A 21775-nucleotide genomic window follows, 5' to 3' on the forward strand; every position below is an offset into this window, starting at 1 on the left:
CTACATGCACTTACTATAGAAAAAGCTTTACGTGGCGAGGGGGGGAGGCAATTATATGAAAAAAGCGTAACGCCTTTTTTAAATGGCCCCAAATACATTTAAAACGTCAATAAGTGAAAATGGATGGTGGAACATTATGAATATGCCTGATTAACGCTTCTTTTCTCTACTGAATGAAAACCTATAAGGGGGCTTCCATAAACCGCGTGGTTTTATTGCATAGTGTGAGTCAACCTAGTGCCACTTAGTGGTGAAAAAATACAGAAATTCGAAAAACAGGTCATTATAAATGTAATATGTTTATAAATATAAATATACAAGTATGTATGCTTAAAGATGCGTTATAGCCAGTTTAATTTGTCAAGCATAATTTTACTACCTATACTCAGTTTTATTTAATATTTATTGTAATTATTTTGAATACATTTTATACCAATTTAAATGATATTAGACTTTATACCTTTTATAATAATTTTAGTATAGCTCAAAATCCTCTTAAAACTGGTAATTATATATAAATATTACGTATGTGTAATCATAAACATTCTTTTACCTGGGAACATTGCATTACTGCTCAAAAATAATAAGATGGGTAAAGTTGTTATTCTATGTTTAATAAACATGTTCAGTATCATTGCATCATCTAGTAAATAATACATACGTATTTCTATGACAAATACACTTTTTAAATACGAAAAAATCGATATTAATATTAAGATATAATAAAGATATAATAATACAATAATTCTGGAAATTTGTGATACAAAAGGCGATATAATCGTTTCTCAGTAAAAATTATAAATTCTTTCTGAATACAAATAGCCTCGATCGTCGGTATTATTTTTACACTCGGACATGGCAGACAGCGACTTATCTAGTTCTATAGTAACATTTGCAGGTACTAAATCTAATGAATGAGCACGCAAATATTTTAAAGGATTATTTTGTAAAAACAATTGCATTAAAGATGGACTATCGTTTAATTCAAGAGCTTCTATGTTTGTGAAAAAGTTCTCTTCCAAATTAAGGTATCTAAGATTTTGCAGTTTAATCATCCATTGAGCAGGAAGAATCGAAAGACTATTTCTGCCCAAAGAGAGGGTTTCCAATTTTGCAAGATGAGAAAATGTATCCGAATTTATCTTATCAATCACATTATTATCTAGATCCAAGAATTTTAAATTCGGCATATTATTGAAATTATTGGACCCTAATTTGCTTATTTTATTACAACGTAGAGAGTAAAGCTGCAAACAGGGTGCATCTCTTATTACAGGAACATCAGTTAAAAGATTGTTTTCGAGAATAAGGTTCTGCAGTTTTGGTATAAAATCTACAATCCGTCCATCAAAATCGGAAATTTGATTATTTGCTAAATTTAAGTCTTCAAGTTGAGGTATTCCTTGGAAGCTATTGTATGAGAGGACCTTGAGTTTATTATCTTTAGCTGAAATTTTCTTGAGACCATTTAAATTTTTTAATATCATTGATTCGAGCATATTGCCTGTAGTTGAAAGTTTTTGAAGTTTATCAAGGTTCTGCAATAATATAGATTCAAGCTGATTATTATTTATTGACAAAAATTCAAGTTCATTCATATTTGTGAGTGACAGTGACACTAAGAGATTATTGTCAAGCTGAAGATATTTCAGTGATTTAGGTAACCATGAGAAATCGTTATTTGAAATACCATATCTTCTGTGAATCCCGAATGTCCTAATTCGGTTATGACTAAGATCCAAATATAAAAGTTTAGGAAAATTAGCTTCGTTACTTCCTGTAATTTCATTTAAGCGGTTATTTCTTAAAAACAACTTTTCTAATGCAGGATACGATGCGTTTATATGCATACTGCTCTTACTAGTTTGCATATCGTACCATGACAAGACATCATTCAAAATAAGTGTCTTTAGACTTTTATGCCCGCCGTTATATAACATCTGTTGTCCATTCCACGTGTTGTCTGTTAAGTTCAAATAAGATAAGTTGGGAAGCTCATCAAAAGCATGTGGCGATATTGTGCTAATTCCATTGCCTTGTAAATTCAAACACGATATAAGAGGACTAGCAATGAAAGTCGATCCAATATTGGATAAAACGATATTTTTAAAATTTAAAGTTATGCTTTGATTATTACAATTATAGTCATCTTTATCGATATTTCCATCTTCCGTAGATAATTCCGATAACGCAATACATTTTGTCATAATAGTAAAGAGTAGAAGCGAGTACAAGACGAACAGCACCTTGTAGTTGAACATTCTGCAACGAATATTTTTCAAGGTTAATCATCGTCTAATTCAAAGTAATTAATACATCTAAACAACATTTTATTCGAATTAAACATGACAAATTATTTATAGAATTCAATGGTATATATTCTACACAAAGAAGCTTCAATTTGAATGCTAATTTTTTAATTCGAAGATTGTGCACACCCTATATCTATCTATACAGAGAAAATTAATTAGTGAAAGAATCTGCAACCGCTACTTGCAATATTAAGCCACGTTCTTTTACCACCACCCCCCCCCCCTCTTGTTTTACTATTTTTTTAAAATAATTATTACAGCCTATTCAAAATCGTCTTAGGGTGGTTTCCCATGATTGAAGAATGGTGTTGCGTTTTCCATAATGTGTCAAATCACTAAACATTCCAGCTAATGATATTCTCCTAGTAATTTATAGAAACACTTTTATTGGCTAAAATGTCTAGTGATTTGGCATATTACGAAAAACGCAACGCCATTCTGCAATCATGGGACGCCACCATTACGTAGTATTAAATAGTAATATATTATTAAGAGAATATATGACGTCTAGCCTTTGAAACATATATTTTTGATTCGAGAAAAAAGATTTGTTTGAATAAATACTTCTGATTCAACACACCTTCAATATTTCAATTAATAAAACATTTGTTTAATTTCAATACATGGAAGATATTGAAACTTATTGAAGAAAAGAAATTATTTGTTTGATACGATTTGTTTGATTGAAATAAATGATTTCATGAAGTTAAAGAATAATTTTGTTCGAACGTCTTATACTTAAATGAAGAACGTATTTGTTTGATTCAAACAAATAATAGTTCCTTGTGCATCCGCTTCTGTTTCGAGGCGATGCAGCGCCACTTTTAAGCATTCAAAATGGTGGTTGGATCGTTGAATGTGTCAGACATATTCAGGAATTAAAAATATGCAAATCAGTAGCTCATTAATTATTTAACGCTGTTTAACTGAAACCCTAACCTTAAAATTTGATTGCCTCACATTACTTAATAAATATCACGAAATAGAATAAGAAAACCCCACTCCCGGAAAACTTAGACGCATGCCATTTTCAAAATTTCTGATTTTTCGACTAATTTTTCATTTCAAATCATTAATATTCAAATACCAGCATTTTAATCTTATTACATTTTTATCATAGAATATTTTATAAGCGGAATAAAATAGTGTTTAAAAGATAACTCTTTAAAAAAATATTGGAATTTTCAACAAATTAATTGAATTTTTAACATAATAGTTGAATATTCAACCTAAAAAGACAAATTGCCAACGAAAAAGTGTCATAGTTTATATTTTAATCAAAAAGAATGAAATTTATAAAAGAAAAGAATTTTAGAACCAAAAAGAAGAATTTCCAACAAATAAAGATTCTTCACTTAAAAAATAAATAAAAGTTTCTCTAAATTATTGAACGAATTTTTAACTACAAAATATCAATCTTTAAGAAAATGGAAAATTTACATTTTCTGTTAAAAAATCAATTATAAACCAAAAAAAAAGTATTTTCCACTAAACAGTTAAATTTTCAACCAGACATAAGCCTTCTAAAAAGAAAAATTTCACAATGTAGTTGAAATTTTGCCCAAGTAGTTTACTTTTCAATTTAAAAAGATTAATTTTCAACAAGATAACTAAACTTTTAACCAACGAGATAACTTTTTAACTTAAAATATAAATTTTTAACAAAAAATGTGATTTCTTAACAAAGCGATTCAACCAAATGTTTAAAACAAATTAGTTGAATGCTCAAGCAAAGAAGAATGATTTTTAACCAAAAAGTTGCATTTCCATACAAAAAATGAAATTTTTTCTATAACAGATGAAGTTTTAAATCAAACTATAAATTTAAAAAAAAATAGTTGAATTTTCTGTTGAAAAAGATTTTAGTCGAGTTTTCACGATTAAACTATGAATTTTTTATCAAGAAATAATTTTCCACGAACAAAATTGAATATTTAATCCAGAAAGACCAATAATTAACCAAAATGGATGACTTATTAACAAAATTGTTGAATTCTCTAGCAAATAGTTGAATTTTTATCAAAAAATATGAAATTTATCTTAAAGCAGAATTTTTTATTACAAAAAAAAGTTGAGTTTTCGTCCAAGACATATTCCAGTTAACTTAGTAATATCAAAAATTGAATTTTTGCAACAAAAAATAAGTCTCGACGAAAAAAATTAAACTTTCAGTCCAAAAATATGAAGTTTTTTAACCAAATAGGATGCATTTTCAACAAAATAGTTAAATTCTCTACCAAATAGTTGCATTTTTATACAAAAAAGATCAATTGCTTACTAAAACAGATAAATTTGTAATAAAAAACAGATTTTTTTAAAAAGTGGAACTTTTATCCAGAAAATATTTCAGTTCATTTTTGAACGCCAAAATATGAATTTTAAGCAAAAAGTAAATTTTCTACGAAATAGTTCAGTTTTAAAAAAATAGTATAATAGCTTAATTTCTAGCCAAACAGTTGCATTGTTATCAAAAAGAGATTTAATTTCTGCTGAAACATGTAAACTTTAAATTAAAAAGACAAACTTAAAGAAAGAGTTGAATTTTCAACCAAGAAGTTAACAAAAAAATTCAATTTTCTATTGATGAAAATAAATTCTCAGATTCTAATAAATTCTCAGATAATTTATTTCTCGGTTATATTCTCGGTAATATTGTCATTCTCGTTATCGTTCTCAAAGTAATATAACCGTCTCAGAACTCTAGCTGTACATAAGCGAATCCTTGGAAATTTGCAAGATACATTGGGAAAGCTAGTGAAGGGTTGGTTTTCCACCAATTCCAGACCGTCGCCAGTTTTATTTTTAAGTAACTTCAGACATGTGTACGATGTCTTGAGAAAATTGCTTGAAACCTGGGACCTTCCCAGTGATTTATTTAAAATTTTAAAGAAAAATTATTTTCTTGCTATATTCTTAATCCTCTCCAAAAGATTTGAGGCTTTATTTCGAGCTTTAAGATTTTTAGAGTGTCTTCTAACCTACAGCTGTTACTGTTACTATAGCGAAAAACATGGGTTATTGAAAAAAAATTCCTTTTTTTAATCAAAATGAAAATTTATTTAAATCAAACAAAATCTGCAATTAATTTAACAGAAAAATTTTTTAACTTAAACAAGAGTTTTATATCATTCAAACAAAATATATATTTAAATCAAAAATGTATCATCAACCAAGAAATTTGTTTCAATCAAACATATGTATATTTGACTGTATAACAAAGAAAGTATATGTTTGATTCAAACAGATCTTTTTCTCAGTGATCAAAGTTTTTGGTTGAATCGCTTTGTTGATTTTAGAAAATATTTTCTTGATTTAACAAATTTTGTTGGCTGGATCTACAAAATAATTTAATATAGCATTTTACTAGAATTAAGCAAAAGATTTGGTTGATTCAATCAAAAAATTTTGTTGGAAACATCTTAAAAGTCGTGGACGCATTGACACGCGGTACGATAGCGTACTTCATCTCAAAATAAGTGACCCGGAAACAGGATAAATTCGAATTAAGTTATTACGTAAAACATACGCAAGACTATTTGAATCTATGTGCTTGCCTGTAAGATTGCGTGATTAACCCTTGTGTAACCAACCAAATAGGTTTACACTATTGGCCAACCAAGTACCCGGGTACCCATGTACGAATTTGTAGATAAACCACCACTGTAACTTAAAGTTTTTGTACGTATTAAATGCATATTGATTTATTTATGAATAACGAAGGTATTTTAAGCTAAATACAATTGTAGAACTATGTACAATGAACTTTAAAAGCCTAAGTAATATATAAAACGCGGACAGCTGTACCGTTAATTTCTTCATTTTGGAAAGTTCAGATGTGTTGTGTTGAAAAAGTAAAGAGAAAGAAGAATCTCTATACTTTTTTATGTCTAAGAAACATCCTACAGCCCCTTTAAAACGTATTTACAAATTTAAAAACCTGTTATGTTTAGCATCTATCGTTCACACAAAGAAAAAGACGTATAACCTATAGTGTAACTTCGCACAGTCAGTACAGTCAGCTCGAGTGTTTGTAGATATTTTCGTCTGTTCTCGTGTTGCGTTTTTTTTCAACGTCTTGTACAAAGTGTTTATTAATTTTTCATCATTCGTGATTAAAGAATAGCGGACAATAGTTTGAATTTGCGCATTTTATGTGGGATGCGAAAAGATGAAAGAGATATCGAGATCATGATTATTATATTTATTTTTTTATAAATAAACAATTAACATAAATATCATTTGGAATAAAATATTTTTTAATCTTATTTACTCCTGTTTTTTATGAAAAGATTTCAATTTCGTGATAAATTACATAAATTTCATTTGTGTATGCGGGTACCCGTTTGGGCTATATGTGTACTTTTTTCAAATAAGAAATTTTCTCAGTTGAAAAAAAAAAAATAAATTAATTTTTATTGCACATTTTAATAGAAAATCGCTTAAATCCTGGGGATCCGGGAAGTTTTTAGCGACTTTTTGTAGGGAAAATATTATTCAACAAAATATACGTCGACGTGTACCCAGGTGCCCGGTTTTGCTACACAAGGGTTAAGATTTCGACTCAACAGAACAATTTTTTGAATCAAATAAACGATATTGCACAATTTATATTGAAAATGGCTTACCAAGGAGTTGTCTTGTCTTGTAATATTCAGTAGTTGAATAAACTACTAAGTAATTTACACAAGATGACACAATTCCATGGTACGTCACTTACAGTGTAAACTGTTTTGGCTCCTTTATGGTTAGATGAATTATACAAGTTTTGGTTGAATTAACCAAAGTATTTTCTTAAATCAGAAACAACACTTATTTTAAATGACTAAAATAATATCTTGGATTGCGCAGAATATTTTCTTGGATTAACTAAAAAGTTTTATTGGATCAACCAAAATTTTTGCTTGAATCAAGCAAAATATATAGTATAATCAACCAAATTTTGTTGAGCAAAAAATCGTCTTGGATCAACCAAATGTTTTGTTGTCCATATAACGAGCATATTCTAGGGTTGATTCAACAAAAATTTTGTTATGTCATACAAATCTTTTTTTGAGTGTATAATCTTCAGTAAGATGTTAGTGCACTGGGTCCTGGAGATAAGATCGGTTTCGGGCATTTCATTGAATATAAGCAATACTAGCAGTCTTGCGCGCACCGATTTATCTTTTTATGAAAAAGAATGAATCAAAAGCCTATCTTTTCTATGTTGTTTACACCTGATATTGATGAATAGCGTTTATTTCAATTTTGTAACTCACGTTGATGATAATCATATTCTTTAAATACTGAACTTTGTATTTTTAAACCACAACTTTTATAAATCAATTTAGCAAAAATTTTGCACGCACATTATAATAATTAATGACCTTATAGGTAGAAAAACACATGTAATAAGCTTGGTGCCACTTAGTAAACTCTCCCCTGAAAATCTTGACCAAGTCTCCCCAATATTAGTTCAATTCTTATAAAGTTGGAAAAAAATTACATTATTGAACGCAAGTTTCTGCCAATTTTCGAATCTCGAGCTTAGTTAAGTCTCCCACTGTCCCTTACACTTTTCACATTAAAGTTTACGAAAAACCCAAATATTTTCTTTAAAATTAAACTTATAATTATTATATTTCAAATTACATTAAAATTAATAAAATTTTGTATTAAAAATAACACTTTCAATAAATAAATACTTGAAAACTTATCATGTGAGATGAAGGTGTTGTGAAAAGTAGGGTTTGCGGTGGTAGATGGAGGGTAAAGGTGTTATAACTGTTTTACAGAAAAATAGTCTTCTGACTTAAAAGTTTAAGAATTGGGAAACCTTTTTTTATTTCCTAACTGATAATTCTTTATTTGTTGAAAATTCGTCTTCCTAGTAGAAAAATTCATAATTTTAGTTAAAAATTAATCTCTTTGGTTAAAAGATTTACTATTTTTTTTAAATTCTTTTTTTTCTGAAATAAATTAATTTTTTGTTTGTAAAAGTCACTTTTCTACTTTTGGCTTAAATTCGAATCTCTTATCTATTATCTATCTCTTACCTATATATTAATCTTTATGATTGAAAATTCGTTTCCTTATTTTTACAATGAATCTCTTGGCAGCATCTGCATTCGTTGAAATATCAAATATTACATTTTCTATCGAAAATCCATATTTGCATGTTAAAAATTCAACTCGTTTATGAAATTTTACATACTGGTTCGAAAATTCAACTCTGTTTAAAAATATTGATATTTTGTTGAAAATCATTTCTTTTTGTTTTAAAATGCCCACCACTAGGTTTTCATTGAGAACCCTTTTCTTGAAACTCTTTTTGGTTCAAAATTAATCTTTTTGGTTTGAAAATTTGGCCATTCAGTTTAAAATTTGTATTTGTAGGTTGAAAATTTAACTATTTTCTTAAAAGATAAACTATTCGGTTGTCAATGCAAATCTTTCATTAAAAAGCCAAATTTTTAATAAAACCGTTTATACTGAAGATGAAAACGTTTAATTTTCAGTTTAAAAAAATTAACGAATTTGCAACCAAATAGTTACTTTTTTATCCAACAACATAACATTTTAACAAAATAGTTCAACTTTTAAATAAGTAGATAAATTTTCAACCGAAAGCTAAAAAATATGATTATTTTAAAACAACAACAGCTGAATTGAACCAAAAAATGCATTTCAATCAAATTTTTAACCAGAGATTAGTTTTAAACTAAAACAATGAATATGCAATTAAAAAAATTAATTTGTAAAAGTTCGTTCAACCTTCAAACAATTAGAGAAATGTTTAACAAAAAGATGAATTTTCAACCAACGAAAGAAAGAATTGTCAATAAAAGAATTAAATTTTCAACTAAACTGATGAATTTTCAACCCAAAAAAGATCCATTTTTACTCAATTAGTTTAACATTTAACCAAGTAGTCGAATGTAAACAAAAAAGACAAATTTTAAACAAAATAGTTAAGTCCTCAACCACGGGTAAAAATTGCCTCTTTATGCCTAAACTAAATATTGGCTCTCACGAAACCGCAGCCAGATTTCCTAGCTGGAAGAATCTAGGCTTTCCCTCTGCTGGCCCTCGACAGGTTAGTGTCGTGTGCTACTTGTCTTAAATTATTCATATACTCACTTTTTAGCACTATATTTTTTAATTAAACTAGATAAAAAAGCTTTATTTATAAAGATATATTTTTAAAAAATTACTATCAATTAATTATTTTCTCAAGGGAACCTTGTAAAGCCCTCGACAGGTAAAACTGGTAATACAGCTGTGAGTGCAAAAAAGTACATTAATGTTCTTATGCTTAATTATACTTAAATTTAAACAAGAACAAATCACAGAAATTACCGACATGCAAACTTTGAAAAATTTCATTTTTTCTGAAAAAATTATAAACATTTGGTGCCTTAAAAATTTGAAAAGAATTTTTCTTAAAGATCGATTTAATTTGAAATCACTTAAGTACGTTTAAAAATCATATATAACAAATCGAGCTTCAAAAACGTATTTTCCTAATTTCTAAACTATCAGATGAATATCGTGAAGCATTTATATTACCACACTCAGCGTGGCATCGTAGCAATAGGGATTAGGCGTTCGACTCATACGCCTGCGGTGCGTGCATTCGATGCTCCGCACTTGCAAATATTTTAATAAACTGCGTTTGTCTTTAGTTATTAGTAATAAGTCTTCTCTAGTCAAATTTAACAATAAGTTTAGTTTTAGAATAACGTGCGGAGTATAGTTAATAATAGAATGCCAATAAAAATACGAGAAAACGGAGGAGTGTTTGTCAGAGGCTACAGAAAGGTGTAGAATCTTTAGATTAAACTTTTGCAAACAAAATGTATTTTACAATTGGATTAATACTTTCCTTCTTTGAATCAAAAATTTCTGGTAATAGATTATGGCAATGTGCTGGTTCTTTTATACTACCGCATAGCATCACAGCCATAGCATCACACTTCAGAATTTAAAGCATGATCAATTTTTTAATAATTTAATAATATTTTATTTGAATCAACAAAATAAGAAACAATAGCATATGCTCATAAATAATAGCGTCTGAGGGACCATCTAGATTCTATAAAGACCCTATTAATAGGCCCATATTGGGGTGTCTACTGATGACCTCGCTAGCTGAGCGTGACGCTTTCGCTTGCGCCCTCGATAGATTGCCACTTTAGGGCCTCGATAGAAAATAGGAAATATAGACAGGGCCTCTTAAGAACCAAGTTATAATTTTCACCAGGGACAAAGGATCTTTAACAAAATTTAATTCACAAATACCAAATTACAGTTGTAGATGTATATATGCATATATTATCCAGCGCAAAGGTCTAGAACGAACAAAGCAAATAGAAAAATATCTACAACATTGTTGAGTTTTCAACCAAAAAAGGCAAGTTTTCAAAAAAATAGAGGAATTTTCAACCAAAGGAGATACATTTTTATTGTGTTCATGTTCACCAAGAAAATCAAGATACTAACCAGAGATGTTTTTTTAACCAAGAAAAAATTTTAGTCAAGACAGAAAAAAAAATTTAACTAAATTTTTGAACATTTTCAACAAAAATTTTTTTAAAAACTGTTCCCTTATAGTTTAAAAATCAAGTAATTGGTTGAAAAGTCGTCTTTTTTGTAAAACATTAATCTTATTGATTAAAAATTAATCTTTTGACATAGAATTTTTTTATAACGAAAAAATAGTTCTCTTAAAATTTAATCTAAAAGCAACATAATTCCCTTCCTTTGAAATAATTTTTATAACACTGTTTTTCTTTTGTTAAAAATTAATTTCTTTAACAGAAAATTCAACTATGAAATTTTTGGTAGAAAACTAATTTTTTTAATTAAAGTGTGACCTTTTTGAGTTAAAAATCTAAGAAATTGCTTCAAAATGTATGGATTTTTTAAAAAATTCATCTCTTTTAGTAGAAAATAAATCTCATTGTTTGAACATTCATCTTCAATGGATTCAACCATTTTTCTGAAAATTACTTTTTTTCAAAATTAATTTATTGAAGTGAAAATTTAACTTCCCATTTTTGGTTAAAAATGTATTGATATTTTTAATTACGATTTGTTTTGGTAGAGAACTCAGCTATTTTTTTCATTGCACTTCTTTAAGTTGAAAATTATTTTTTTAACTAAAAACTGAAATATCCCATTTTTCGTTGAATATCAAGTTCATAATTGAAGCTTCATGTGTTTCAGTTTAAAACAAACATTTTTTATTGAAAATTCAACTATTTTCTTTAAATTTCTATTTTTTTTAATTAATTTCTATAACGGTAAAATCCACTCATATTACTTTTGGTTAAAAAATGATATTTTTAAGATAAAAATCATATATTTGCTTAAAACTGTCTAGATTTTGTAGATAGCTCGTCATTTTTTGTAGAAAAGTAATATTCTTGGTTGAAAATTAATATTTTTCATTAGGGACTCAGTTATTTAAAAAAAATTCCTTTTCCGTTTGTCAAAACCCAATTTCTTTAAAGGAAATTTCGATTCTACTATTTTTGGTTGAAAATTGATATTTTAAATTGAAAATGAACCCATTTTACTTTATTTCTTTTACTTTATTTATTTTTTATTTTACTTTATTTTACATTATTCTGTTTTGGAAGTACATGAATCCTTTTGGTTTGAAATCGATCTTTTTTCGTTAATGAGAAAATTATTTGGAAACACATTTATCTGTTTTGAAACATTATTTAGAAATTCAGAATTTTCTTGAAAATTCGTCATTTTTGGTAGAAAAATAAATTTTTTAATTGAAATTTCATCTTTTTTTCGAGGATTCTATTATTTTGTTAAAAATTCCTTTTATTGGTGAAAAATTAATTTATTTAAGAGAAACGTCGATTATACCATTTTTCATCGAAAAATGACATTTAAAAAAAATTATCTTTATTTTTTAAATTAAATTTTTTTAAACCGTCTTTTTAAGGAATGAAATTAATCTTCGCGGTTGAAAATTCATCTTCTCCCAAATAAAAATGCTTTAACTTGAGTTCGACTTGAATTGCCCCCAATCAAGACATGCTGAAGTCGAAAAGTTCGACTTGAGCATGTCTCAGTTTTAAGACGTATATTTTTACACAATATATATATTAAATCAACTTATTTACGTATTTTTATTTGTATTATGCTTGTTTGACGATGATACCGAAAATGTTCTTTGTTTTTACGTATTTCTAACGGCTTAGGAGATCCTTCTAGAAAGTTACCATTTTTACCTTTTTGAAGAAAAATTTTAAGAGTTATACTCGTTCAGACCCAACGATTCTGAATTTTTAAATAAAAAATAACTAATTTAATAATTACAAATTTTTCATTCATGAATTTCAATCTCATTTATGAGCCAAAAAAGGTTCGATAATCTCAGCCAAGACACGGCTCGTCTTGAGTCAAGTAAACGTCGTCTTAGCCAAGACAAGGCTCGACTTAAGACAAGTAAACGCCGTTTTACCTGTCGTGGCCATAAAAGTAAGACGAAGGCCTACGTCTCGACTCAATTTTGAGACGCAGCCAGACATCGATATCTTGGAGACGAACTCAAGACGTAATCAAGTCGAACTCAAGTCGAAGCATTTTTACTCGTGCTTCATTAAGGGTTCAATTATTTTTTGGAAAATTCCTTCATAGTTAGTTAAAAATGAATTTATGTAAAATAAAATTGGATTATATCATTGTTGGTAGAGAATTCTACATTGTTGGTAAAGATTTTCGATAAAAATCTTTGTTTTTCACAGGAAATTAGTCTTCTTGGTTGAATATTTATCTTTCTGATTAGGAACAAAACTATTAAGTTGCAAATTCCTTTTTTGTTAAAAATTAAATTCATTAACTAAAAATTTACCTATCCCACTTTCGGTGAAACATTGAAATTTTGAATTAAACATTGGTATTTTTATGTTGCAAATTCAATTATTTGTTTCAAACATTGTCTTTTTCTATATAAAATTAATCTTCTTGGTTGAAAATTCATCTGTTTGTTTGAAAATTGATCTTTTTGATTGAGGATTCAACTATTTTATCGAAAATTTAACTGCACAATTTTAGGACGAAAAAGTATATTTATAATTGAAAATTAATTTTTTTAGTTAAAAATTTGTCTTTTTAGTAGAAAATTAATTTTCTTTGTTAAAATCTTATCTTGTTTATTAAGGATTAAACTATTTTCTTGATTTTTTGTTCATTAAAAATTTGTTTATATTATAAATTAAAAATTTATCTTTTTTAGTTGAAAATTCCAATATTTGTTTGAAAATTCATCTTTCTGATTGAGGATTCAACTATTTTATCAAAAACTTAACTGCACAATTTTAGGATGAAAAAGTATATTTATAATTGAAAATTAATTCTTTTAATTAAAAATTCGTCTTTTTGGTAGAAAATTAATTTTCTTTGTTAAAAATCTTATCTTGTTTATTAAGGATTCAACTATTTTCTTGATTTTTTTTGTTTATTAAAAATTAAATTAAAAATTAATGTCTTTAAGGAAAATTTGCATTCTATCATTTTTGGTTGAAAACTAATAGTTTTTTTATGTGAAGAATTAATGTTATGGGTAGAAAATTAATCTGTTTCTTATTCTTCTTAACATGGATGTCCGAATTTGACAATTTTAATCGCTGAGAGATTCTGCTAAATAATACATAAAACCTGCCTAATTTTAAATGAATTCTATCTTATTTTAAATACTTTTTATAATATTGTTCCTGCATTGAAAATTAATTGATTTGAAAATTCTATTATTTGTTTCAAAAAAACAATGTTTAAGAGAAAATTAATCTTTGTGATTGAAAATTCATCTTTTTATTAGAACTTTTACTATTTGGTGTCAAGTTCACCTGCTTTAATTAAAATTTGAAATAATCTGTAGAAAATTTCATTTTTTTGATTGAATATTAACTTTTATAAACTAAAAAATGACTTATTCTATTTTTGTTTCAAATTTGATATTTTTTATTGGAACTTCAACTTTTTGGTTAAAAATTATTTTATGGGTGAAAAATTAATCTGTTTTTTATTATTTTTAACATATATGTACAAATTCGATTTTTTTGTCTTAGATCGGAAAAAACGTCTTGCATAATTTACTATAAAAAAATTGTAATCGCTGACAGATTCTGCTAAATAATGTGTAGAAGCTGCCTGATTTTAAGTGAATTATATTTTATTTTGAATACTCTTTATAATATTGTTCTTGCATTAAAAATTAATTTAGTTGAAAATTCTATTATTTATTTTTAAAAAAATTTTAATAGAAAATTAAATTTTATGTTTGAAAATTCATCTTTTTTGTTAAAACTTTTACTATTTGGTGTCAAGTTCATCTGTTTTAATTAAAATTTAAAATAATCTATTTAGAATTTGATATTTGTTATTGAAACTTGATCTTTCTTAGTTAAAAATCGAATTATTTGTTTGAACATTCCCGTATTTTGTTGAAAATTTGTGGATTTTGTTAGAAATATAAAACTTCTCTCGTGAAAATTCATATTTTTTATTAAGAATTCAACTGCTTTGTTGTAAGTTTCTTTTTAGTTTATCAAAAATACATTTCTCGCCGAACATTAGGTAATAATGAAAGTGCTAGTACATCCCTATAATATGTGTCTGTTGCTGGAGTTTTTCAAAATTGTGTTTTTATCAAATTTTATTCATCACATTTCTTAAACCACATATTATTTAAAAGCATATTAAAACATTGAGAGCCTATATATTTTATGCAGCTGTTTTGTGGTGAAGGTGAAGTGAAAGTAGTTTAATGGTACTTTTCTGATATTGAGTAAAGTTAGTGTAACATTGGTGTAATTTTAGTTATAAGTTAATGTTTTAGTTATTATTTTCATTCAATATAAGTATTAACATTTATTATTATTCCTGTGATGTATGGAATTTGTTATGACATTTCACATAGTTTCTGTTATTCCACCAAAAATTTTACAAATTTCAATGAAATTTTTGTGAAATTTTTATAAAAAATTCCATTAATTTTCAATGAATTTCAAACACAGAGTATTTTTTTCATATCAAGAAAAATTAGTAAAAGCTTAACTTTCGTAAAGTTTTTATAGTATACTAGACTATTATGTGCGTGCGCTCACTTTTATACGAGTACTCATTTTTATAATTTGCTCAATTTTCTAATAACAATTCATTTATTAAAATTTTCTGAAGACTTATATTCTTGTTGAAATTACATTCTGAAAGAATAAATTCAGTGTATCAATGCATCGTAAAATGTACGATTACTATTACTATGGTACGTTCACATATTCCGTATCGTTATTTTAAACTCTTTTACCTTCCCACACCCTAACTGCAGTTGCGTAATTTTTTTGTTGTTGTATTATTTTGAAAAACTTAACAGACGTTTTGTAAATAAAAATATATTTTCAGAATGAAGTGCGGTATAGAAATAAACGAAACAATATTTTTACTAACACAACAATGCTTTTTTGATATTTGTTTAGTCACAAGCATTTTTAATTTATTTACAAGGAAAGAAGTATCAGCATTTTTTCAAAGAATTATATAAGTTTTATCATTTTCACGAGAGAATTATGAAAGATTTTTAAATATTCAAGATTTGTCAAAAAAAAGAACGCAGAAGATTTAAAAAATATATATTTTATTTTACAGGATTTTACAAATTATTAGACCAATTTTAGCCTTTTCAAAATATATTTAGGTCTTTTATAATTTCAGAAGAAATAATAAATATTCCATACATTATTCAGATTCGCTAACAGAAAATCTAGATTAAGAAAAATATATATTTTACGGGGTTTTACAAAATAATAGGAAAAGTTCGAGCCCTTTTGAATTAAATATCTACAAAATACTTCTTAAATTCTTAAAAATATTTTTATCTGACTGGAATTTTTCTTGAAATTTAGAAAAGTTATTTAAAATCTAAACTGCTGCCTCAAAATATCCCCAATTTTCCTAAAAATTTGAATAACATTAATTTCTTCACTTGAGGCCTTTCATAGTTATTCTAATTAAGGGCATGTGATACTTTACCATATGGGTTTTCAGTTTCTCACACATTTTGTTCACAAATTTTAATTTGAAAGAAAACATTAGTGTCCAGACGTTTGCTTTTTTAACGTCTGGCTTTCTTTTTGTTTAAGAACTTTTTCATTAATCTGCATTTTTTAAAATCTTCTGCAGTTTAAAAATCTTCTTTATTCTTGTCAATTTTCGCAATATTTATAGAATTTTATAGTTTAATTTATTTTTTATTTTTTAATGCTACAAAATTAAAAAATTTTGCTTTAAAATCTTCTACTCTTTCTCGAAATTTAAGTAAATATTTGATCTTTTAAAATCTTGTTTGAATTTTCTGCTGAAGCTCATTTTTCAAATTAAAAAATCTTAAGAAATTGTATTGGGAACCTAAAGAAATTATGCCATTATCCTGAATTTTCAAAAAAGTCCTAAAATATCTTATAAATTTGTATTGTTTTTTAATAGTGTTAAAACTTGTAAATATCTCTTAAATTTATTAAAATTTGTTCTAAAATTATTTATTTTGGCACGATGTTACTTTAAACACGTGTAAACCCTTTTTTTGTATTTTATAAAATAATATGAAAAGTTTTGGAATTTTTTTAATGAGCTCTTAGAACTCATTTGTAAAAAATTGTTTGAAATTTTCCCATGAATCTAAACTACATATTTTCCTTCTCTTGACGCCCTAAAAAAGTAAGGTTACCTAAATTTGAATTATATCACGGAAAATGGAAATAATTTTATTAAAATCTTCCATATTATTTTTTAACAATTTTGAAATCTTTAAAATTGAAAATGATTATTTCAGAATTAATTATTAACTGCTTAAAATTTTCCCACAACTGTTTTAAAAAAATTATTCTCAAAATCTTTAAAAATTATTGAAACGCTTCTATTGTTCTAATTCTTAAAATAAGTTCTTTCGATAATTTTACTTTACTTATCTCTTTGAAAAAAAACGATTACCCAGATGTAAAAAAAGAAAACATTTTTTTCTTCTTAAAAACTCCGGAATTATAATATAGTAGCAAAAAAATTTATAATTGCATCTTTATCTATTTCGGTGTTGTGAAAAAATTAGTCATCTAACAATTCATTGATTTTTTTATAAATGATAAATTAAAAATCATTACACAATCATTTTCATTCAAGCATAGGAACAATTTTTACTCTACATTTACTTTTATTATCACATTCATTTTTGAAAATTTGTTTTATTGGTAACTTTTGATACTAATTTCAGAAAGAAATCAAATCTACTTTCATATGATTTGAAAAATCGAATGCAAATACACATATCAGTATATCAGAATCATTTGAAAAATTATCTAATTGAAATAATATGATTGCAAATTTAAATTAACTTTTAATATTCGAATTATAATCAATATTCCATTATATAACCTTTAAGTTTTAATCTTTATTTACTTTAATTATCAGAAAACGTTAATTAGCTAACAATCAAATGACAATTTTACAAAAGAAAAGCCATTAAAATATAAATCTGTTATAAAACATTACAAAAACTTTAACTTTATATACTTTTTTCTTATTTCACATTTTATTTTAAAAAATTTTATTTAATCTTAAGCTTTTAAACTGATTCCAGAAAATGTAACTTTTAGTAAAATCAGTTGTTAATGAATTAATCAGTTCACAAAATAAAAAAGATGATACAATTATTTTCATCATAACATTCAAATAATGTTAAAATTATGTGTATATTCTCCTTTAAATGTTCATACAGCATTTCCATACGTCTAATTTTTTTAGTATCCTTTGTCACTAATTCAAATCAACATGAAGAAAGTGTGAAGAAAATTATCAACTAATAATTAATTAAATGGTTCACAACATAAAATGCATCAAATAATTTCACTGAAATAATAAATTTATGTTTACTCTACTTTAAATTTTACTTTTTTTAATGTTTTCTATACGTCTAATTTATTAGTAACCTTTGTCACTAATTCAAACCAAGATGAAGAAAGTGTGAAGAAAATTATCAGGTAATAATGAATTAAATGGTTCACAACATAAAAAGCCTCGAATAATTTGTTTCATTGAAATAATAAATTTACTATTACTTTATATATATTTGAAATTTCCTTCCTGAAAATCTTTGTTCTTAAAAACCTTCAATACTTGTTTTTGTAAGAAACCAAACACTTGTACATATGATTTTGAAAATTTAATTCATATAATCATTTCAAAACATCATCAACATTTTGAAAAATCATATAATTCTAATAGAAGTAGGTTAAATATAAATATGTTTCTCTTGGAAAGTTAATATCTTATATCAATGAATGCAATTTTCATGTAATCAAATATCGTAAAAAAATAAATTAGCTAATAATAAGTAATTATTCTGTTCATAAAATACAAGGCGTTAAAGAATTATTTTTATAATGAATTATTCAAATAATTTTTACTGAGTGTTTTTCTAAAAATTTTTATTGATGATAAAATGTTTAAATATCCCAGAAAAAAGTAAAATATATACTCGGACCATTCAGAAATCATAATTCCGATACTCATTTCACAACAAAACAAAAATTAAAGTAAATAATAAAATTAAAAATTTTGTGATTCCAATATTAATAACATGTTATTATATAAATTATAGCCGGGATTTAATAATATAACATTCGCTTAAATCATCAATTTGTTAACTCAAATTTAAATTCTAAAATTTAGTCTTTATGTAATTTAACATTGTGAAAAGTATTAATGAACTAATAATTAATTAATTTGTTTATAACATAAAAAGAATTAAACGAAAATTTTCATTTAAAAATTGAAATAATAATTTCCCCTCTCTCTTTTTTTAATTTTCACTTTCATTTTTGAAAATTTGATCGCTTGGAAACTTTTGATACTTATCCGTAAAAAAAATTAAAACACGTTTAGAAAAATTAAATGCAGATACTCATTTCACAACAGCAGGTTCATTTGAAAAATTATTTAATTAAAACTGTGGTATTTGAAGTATTAATTCACTTTTATCATGCACATTATATTCAATATTCAATTATATAATCTTAAGTAAATTATATATATATTCTTTTTAATTTCATAATTAATTAATCAGGTTACAGAATAAGAAGCATTAAACAATTATTTTTATTTATATACTCAAATATTGTTTACATTATATTCTCCTTTAAATTTGAAGCAGCATTTTTATATCTATAATCTATTAATTACCTTGTAAATTATTTTTTTTTAAATTAAAATATATGTAAATATAAGTTTGAAAATGAAATTCAGACTCTCATTTCACAATTATCACAATCATCATAAATATTCATATAATTGAAAAATAAATGTTTGAAAGAAAAAATCAACTTCGATACAAAAGGTATCAGCTAATATTTAATTAAATAATCTGAAACTTAATACAGTAGAACCTCGCTTATCCGAGGCCGCATTATCCGCGTTCGCTATTATACGAGGCTGAAACAAAAATAGTTTACCCGTCTTATCCGAGCTATAGCGCATTAGTAGTTCGTATTATTCAATCCTTATGCATTATTCATACATATGAACTTTTTTAACCAACCTGGACAGATTTTCCCAATCCTCTACTCTTATTTGTTAATAATGTATATACTCTCTACGTTATAAGTCTCTACTTGCAGTTTATTACACCGAGCGTTTCTTTTTATTTAAAATTCCGTTTTTATCCGAGTTTCCCTATTATCCAAATTGGGGCCGGTCCACAATAGCCCGGACAAGCGAGACTCTACTGTAATCAATGTAGGTTACTTAATTTAAAACAATTTAAATTTAAACTGGATATGATTTAACATTGTGAACAAAGTTAATCAGCTAATAATGAATTAAACAGTTCATAACTTAATGAGACTCGAATAATTATATTCTTTTGCAATTATTTGTGGAAATTCGATTTGTAATATAATCAATCAAAGATTATTCAGTCATTTCAAAGCATAAAAATCATTAAACAATTATTTTAACTGAAATATTCATATATCTTCTAACCAATTTTAAATGTTATTTATAAAAATTTTATTTTTTAGTGACTTAATATTAATTCAAGGGAAAAAATTTGAACATTTTTGAATATATTTTTGAAAATCGAATGAAAATATATATCTCAGAACACCAGCCTAATTCCGAAAAATTACTTGATTGAAATAGAGGTACTTTGAAAATAAATTCATTTATATTATGCAAATCATATTCAATGTTCCATTACATAACTCACATGTAAATAATGTATTTATTTGTTACTTATGTTAATTAAATTCAAGTCAATACATTTTAATCTTTATTCAATTTAATGTTCGAAAACAAATATTCAGCTTATATCAATTAATCATTTTACGAAATAAGAAACATTAAACTATAATTCTCACTAAAACCTTTAAATAATTTTTAGCAAATACATTTTTTTTAATTTCAACTTTGGTTTCTAAAATTTTTCCTTATTAATAAACTCTTAGACTATTTCCATAAAATGTGAGTTTTTGTAAAATTAGTTAATAATTAATTAATCATTTCACAACATAAAAAGCATTACACAATTTATTTAATGAAAACATTCAAATAATTTTAACATTATATTCTCATGCAAATTTCAAACTGGATTTCTCTACATTTCATTTATTAATAAGCTTTCTAGCTAAGTTAAAAAAATTAAAATATGTGTACATATAATTTAGAAAATTGAATTTAAATACTCATTTTACAATCTCGGAGGCACCATACAAAATTATATAGTTGTAATACAGTTATTTAAAAGAAAAAAAGAAACATCTATTACGAAAGTGATAGCCAATATTTAATTACATGATCTGAGAGGAAATAAAATACTTATGCTACTAAATATTAAACAATTTTAATCCAATCTTTATGTAATTTCATATTTTATTTTTTATTATTAAATTTTAACTTATATTACAATATTATTAAACTTAATGACTTCACAATATATCTATTCATTTCATAATCTTTTACATTATTTGACAAAATTAAATTTAATTTTAAATACGTAAATAATTTTAAAATATGAATATAATATTAGTATAGAAAATTATAAGCATGTATAACATAATATTATTAACCTTTATAATTTGCTAATATAGAACTCATGACAATATTATTATTATAACTAAAACGTGAACAAAAAAATTTTTTATGGCTCAATTGTATAAAATTTAGAATTGATACAGCTCCAATATTAAATAGTCAATAAATTTTGATTACATAACGTTAAAATAAAAATACGATATTATTTCATTTTAATCTAAAAATAAGAAGTTTTTCAACGCTAAATCATTAAAATAATTAAAACATTAATATAATAAATTTATATACGAGGGTAGTTCAATAAGTCCTTAGAATGACCAACAGATGGCGCGCGAATCGCTCCAAATCATCTGTTTTCAGTCAGCACCACTCCCGACTAG

General features: G+C 25.6%; 1 protein-coding gene across 1 annotated transcript in view; it reads right to left on the bottom strand.

The window, feature by feature from the left end:
* Positions 1–546: 546 nt before the first annotated feature.
* Positions 547–21775, bottom strand: part of LOC117174614 (leucine-rich repeat-containing protein 15-like) — a 39197-nt gene continuing 17968 nt past the window's right edge. Inside the window, exon 2 of the mRNA XM_033363859.1 lies at positions 547–2262. Coding sequence (XP_033219750.1) covers positions 786–2261 — 1476 coding nt within the window. The 5' untranslated portion in view covers position 2262 and the 3' untranslated portion in view covers positions 547–785. The remainder of the gene's footprint in view (positions 2263–21775) is intronic.

This window comes from Belonocnema kinseyi, chromosome 6, assembly GCF_010883055.1.
Source record: "Belonocnema kinseyi isolate 2016_QV_RU_SX_M_011 chromosome 6, B_treatae_v1, whole genome shotgun sequence".
Classification (NCBI taxonomy): domain Eukaryota; kingdom Metazoa; phylum Arthropoda; class Insecta; order Hymenoptera; family Cynipidae; genus Belonocnema; species Belonocnema kinseyi.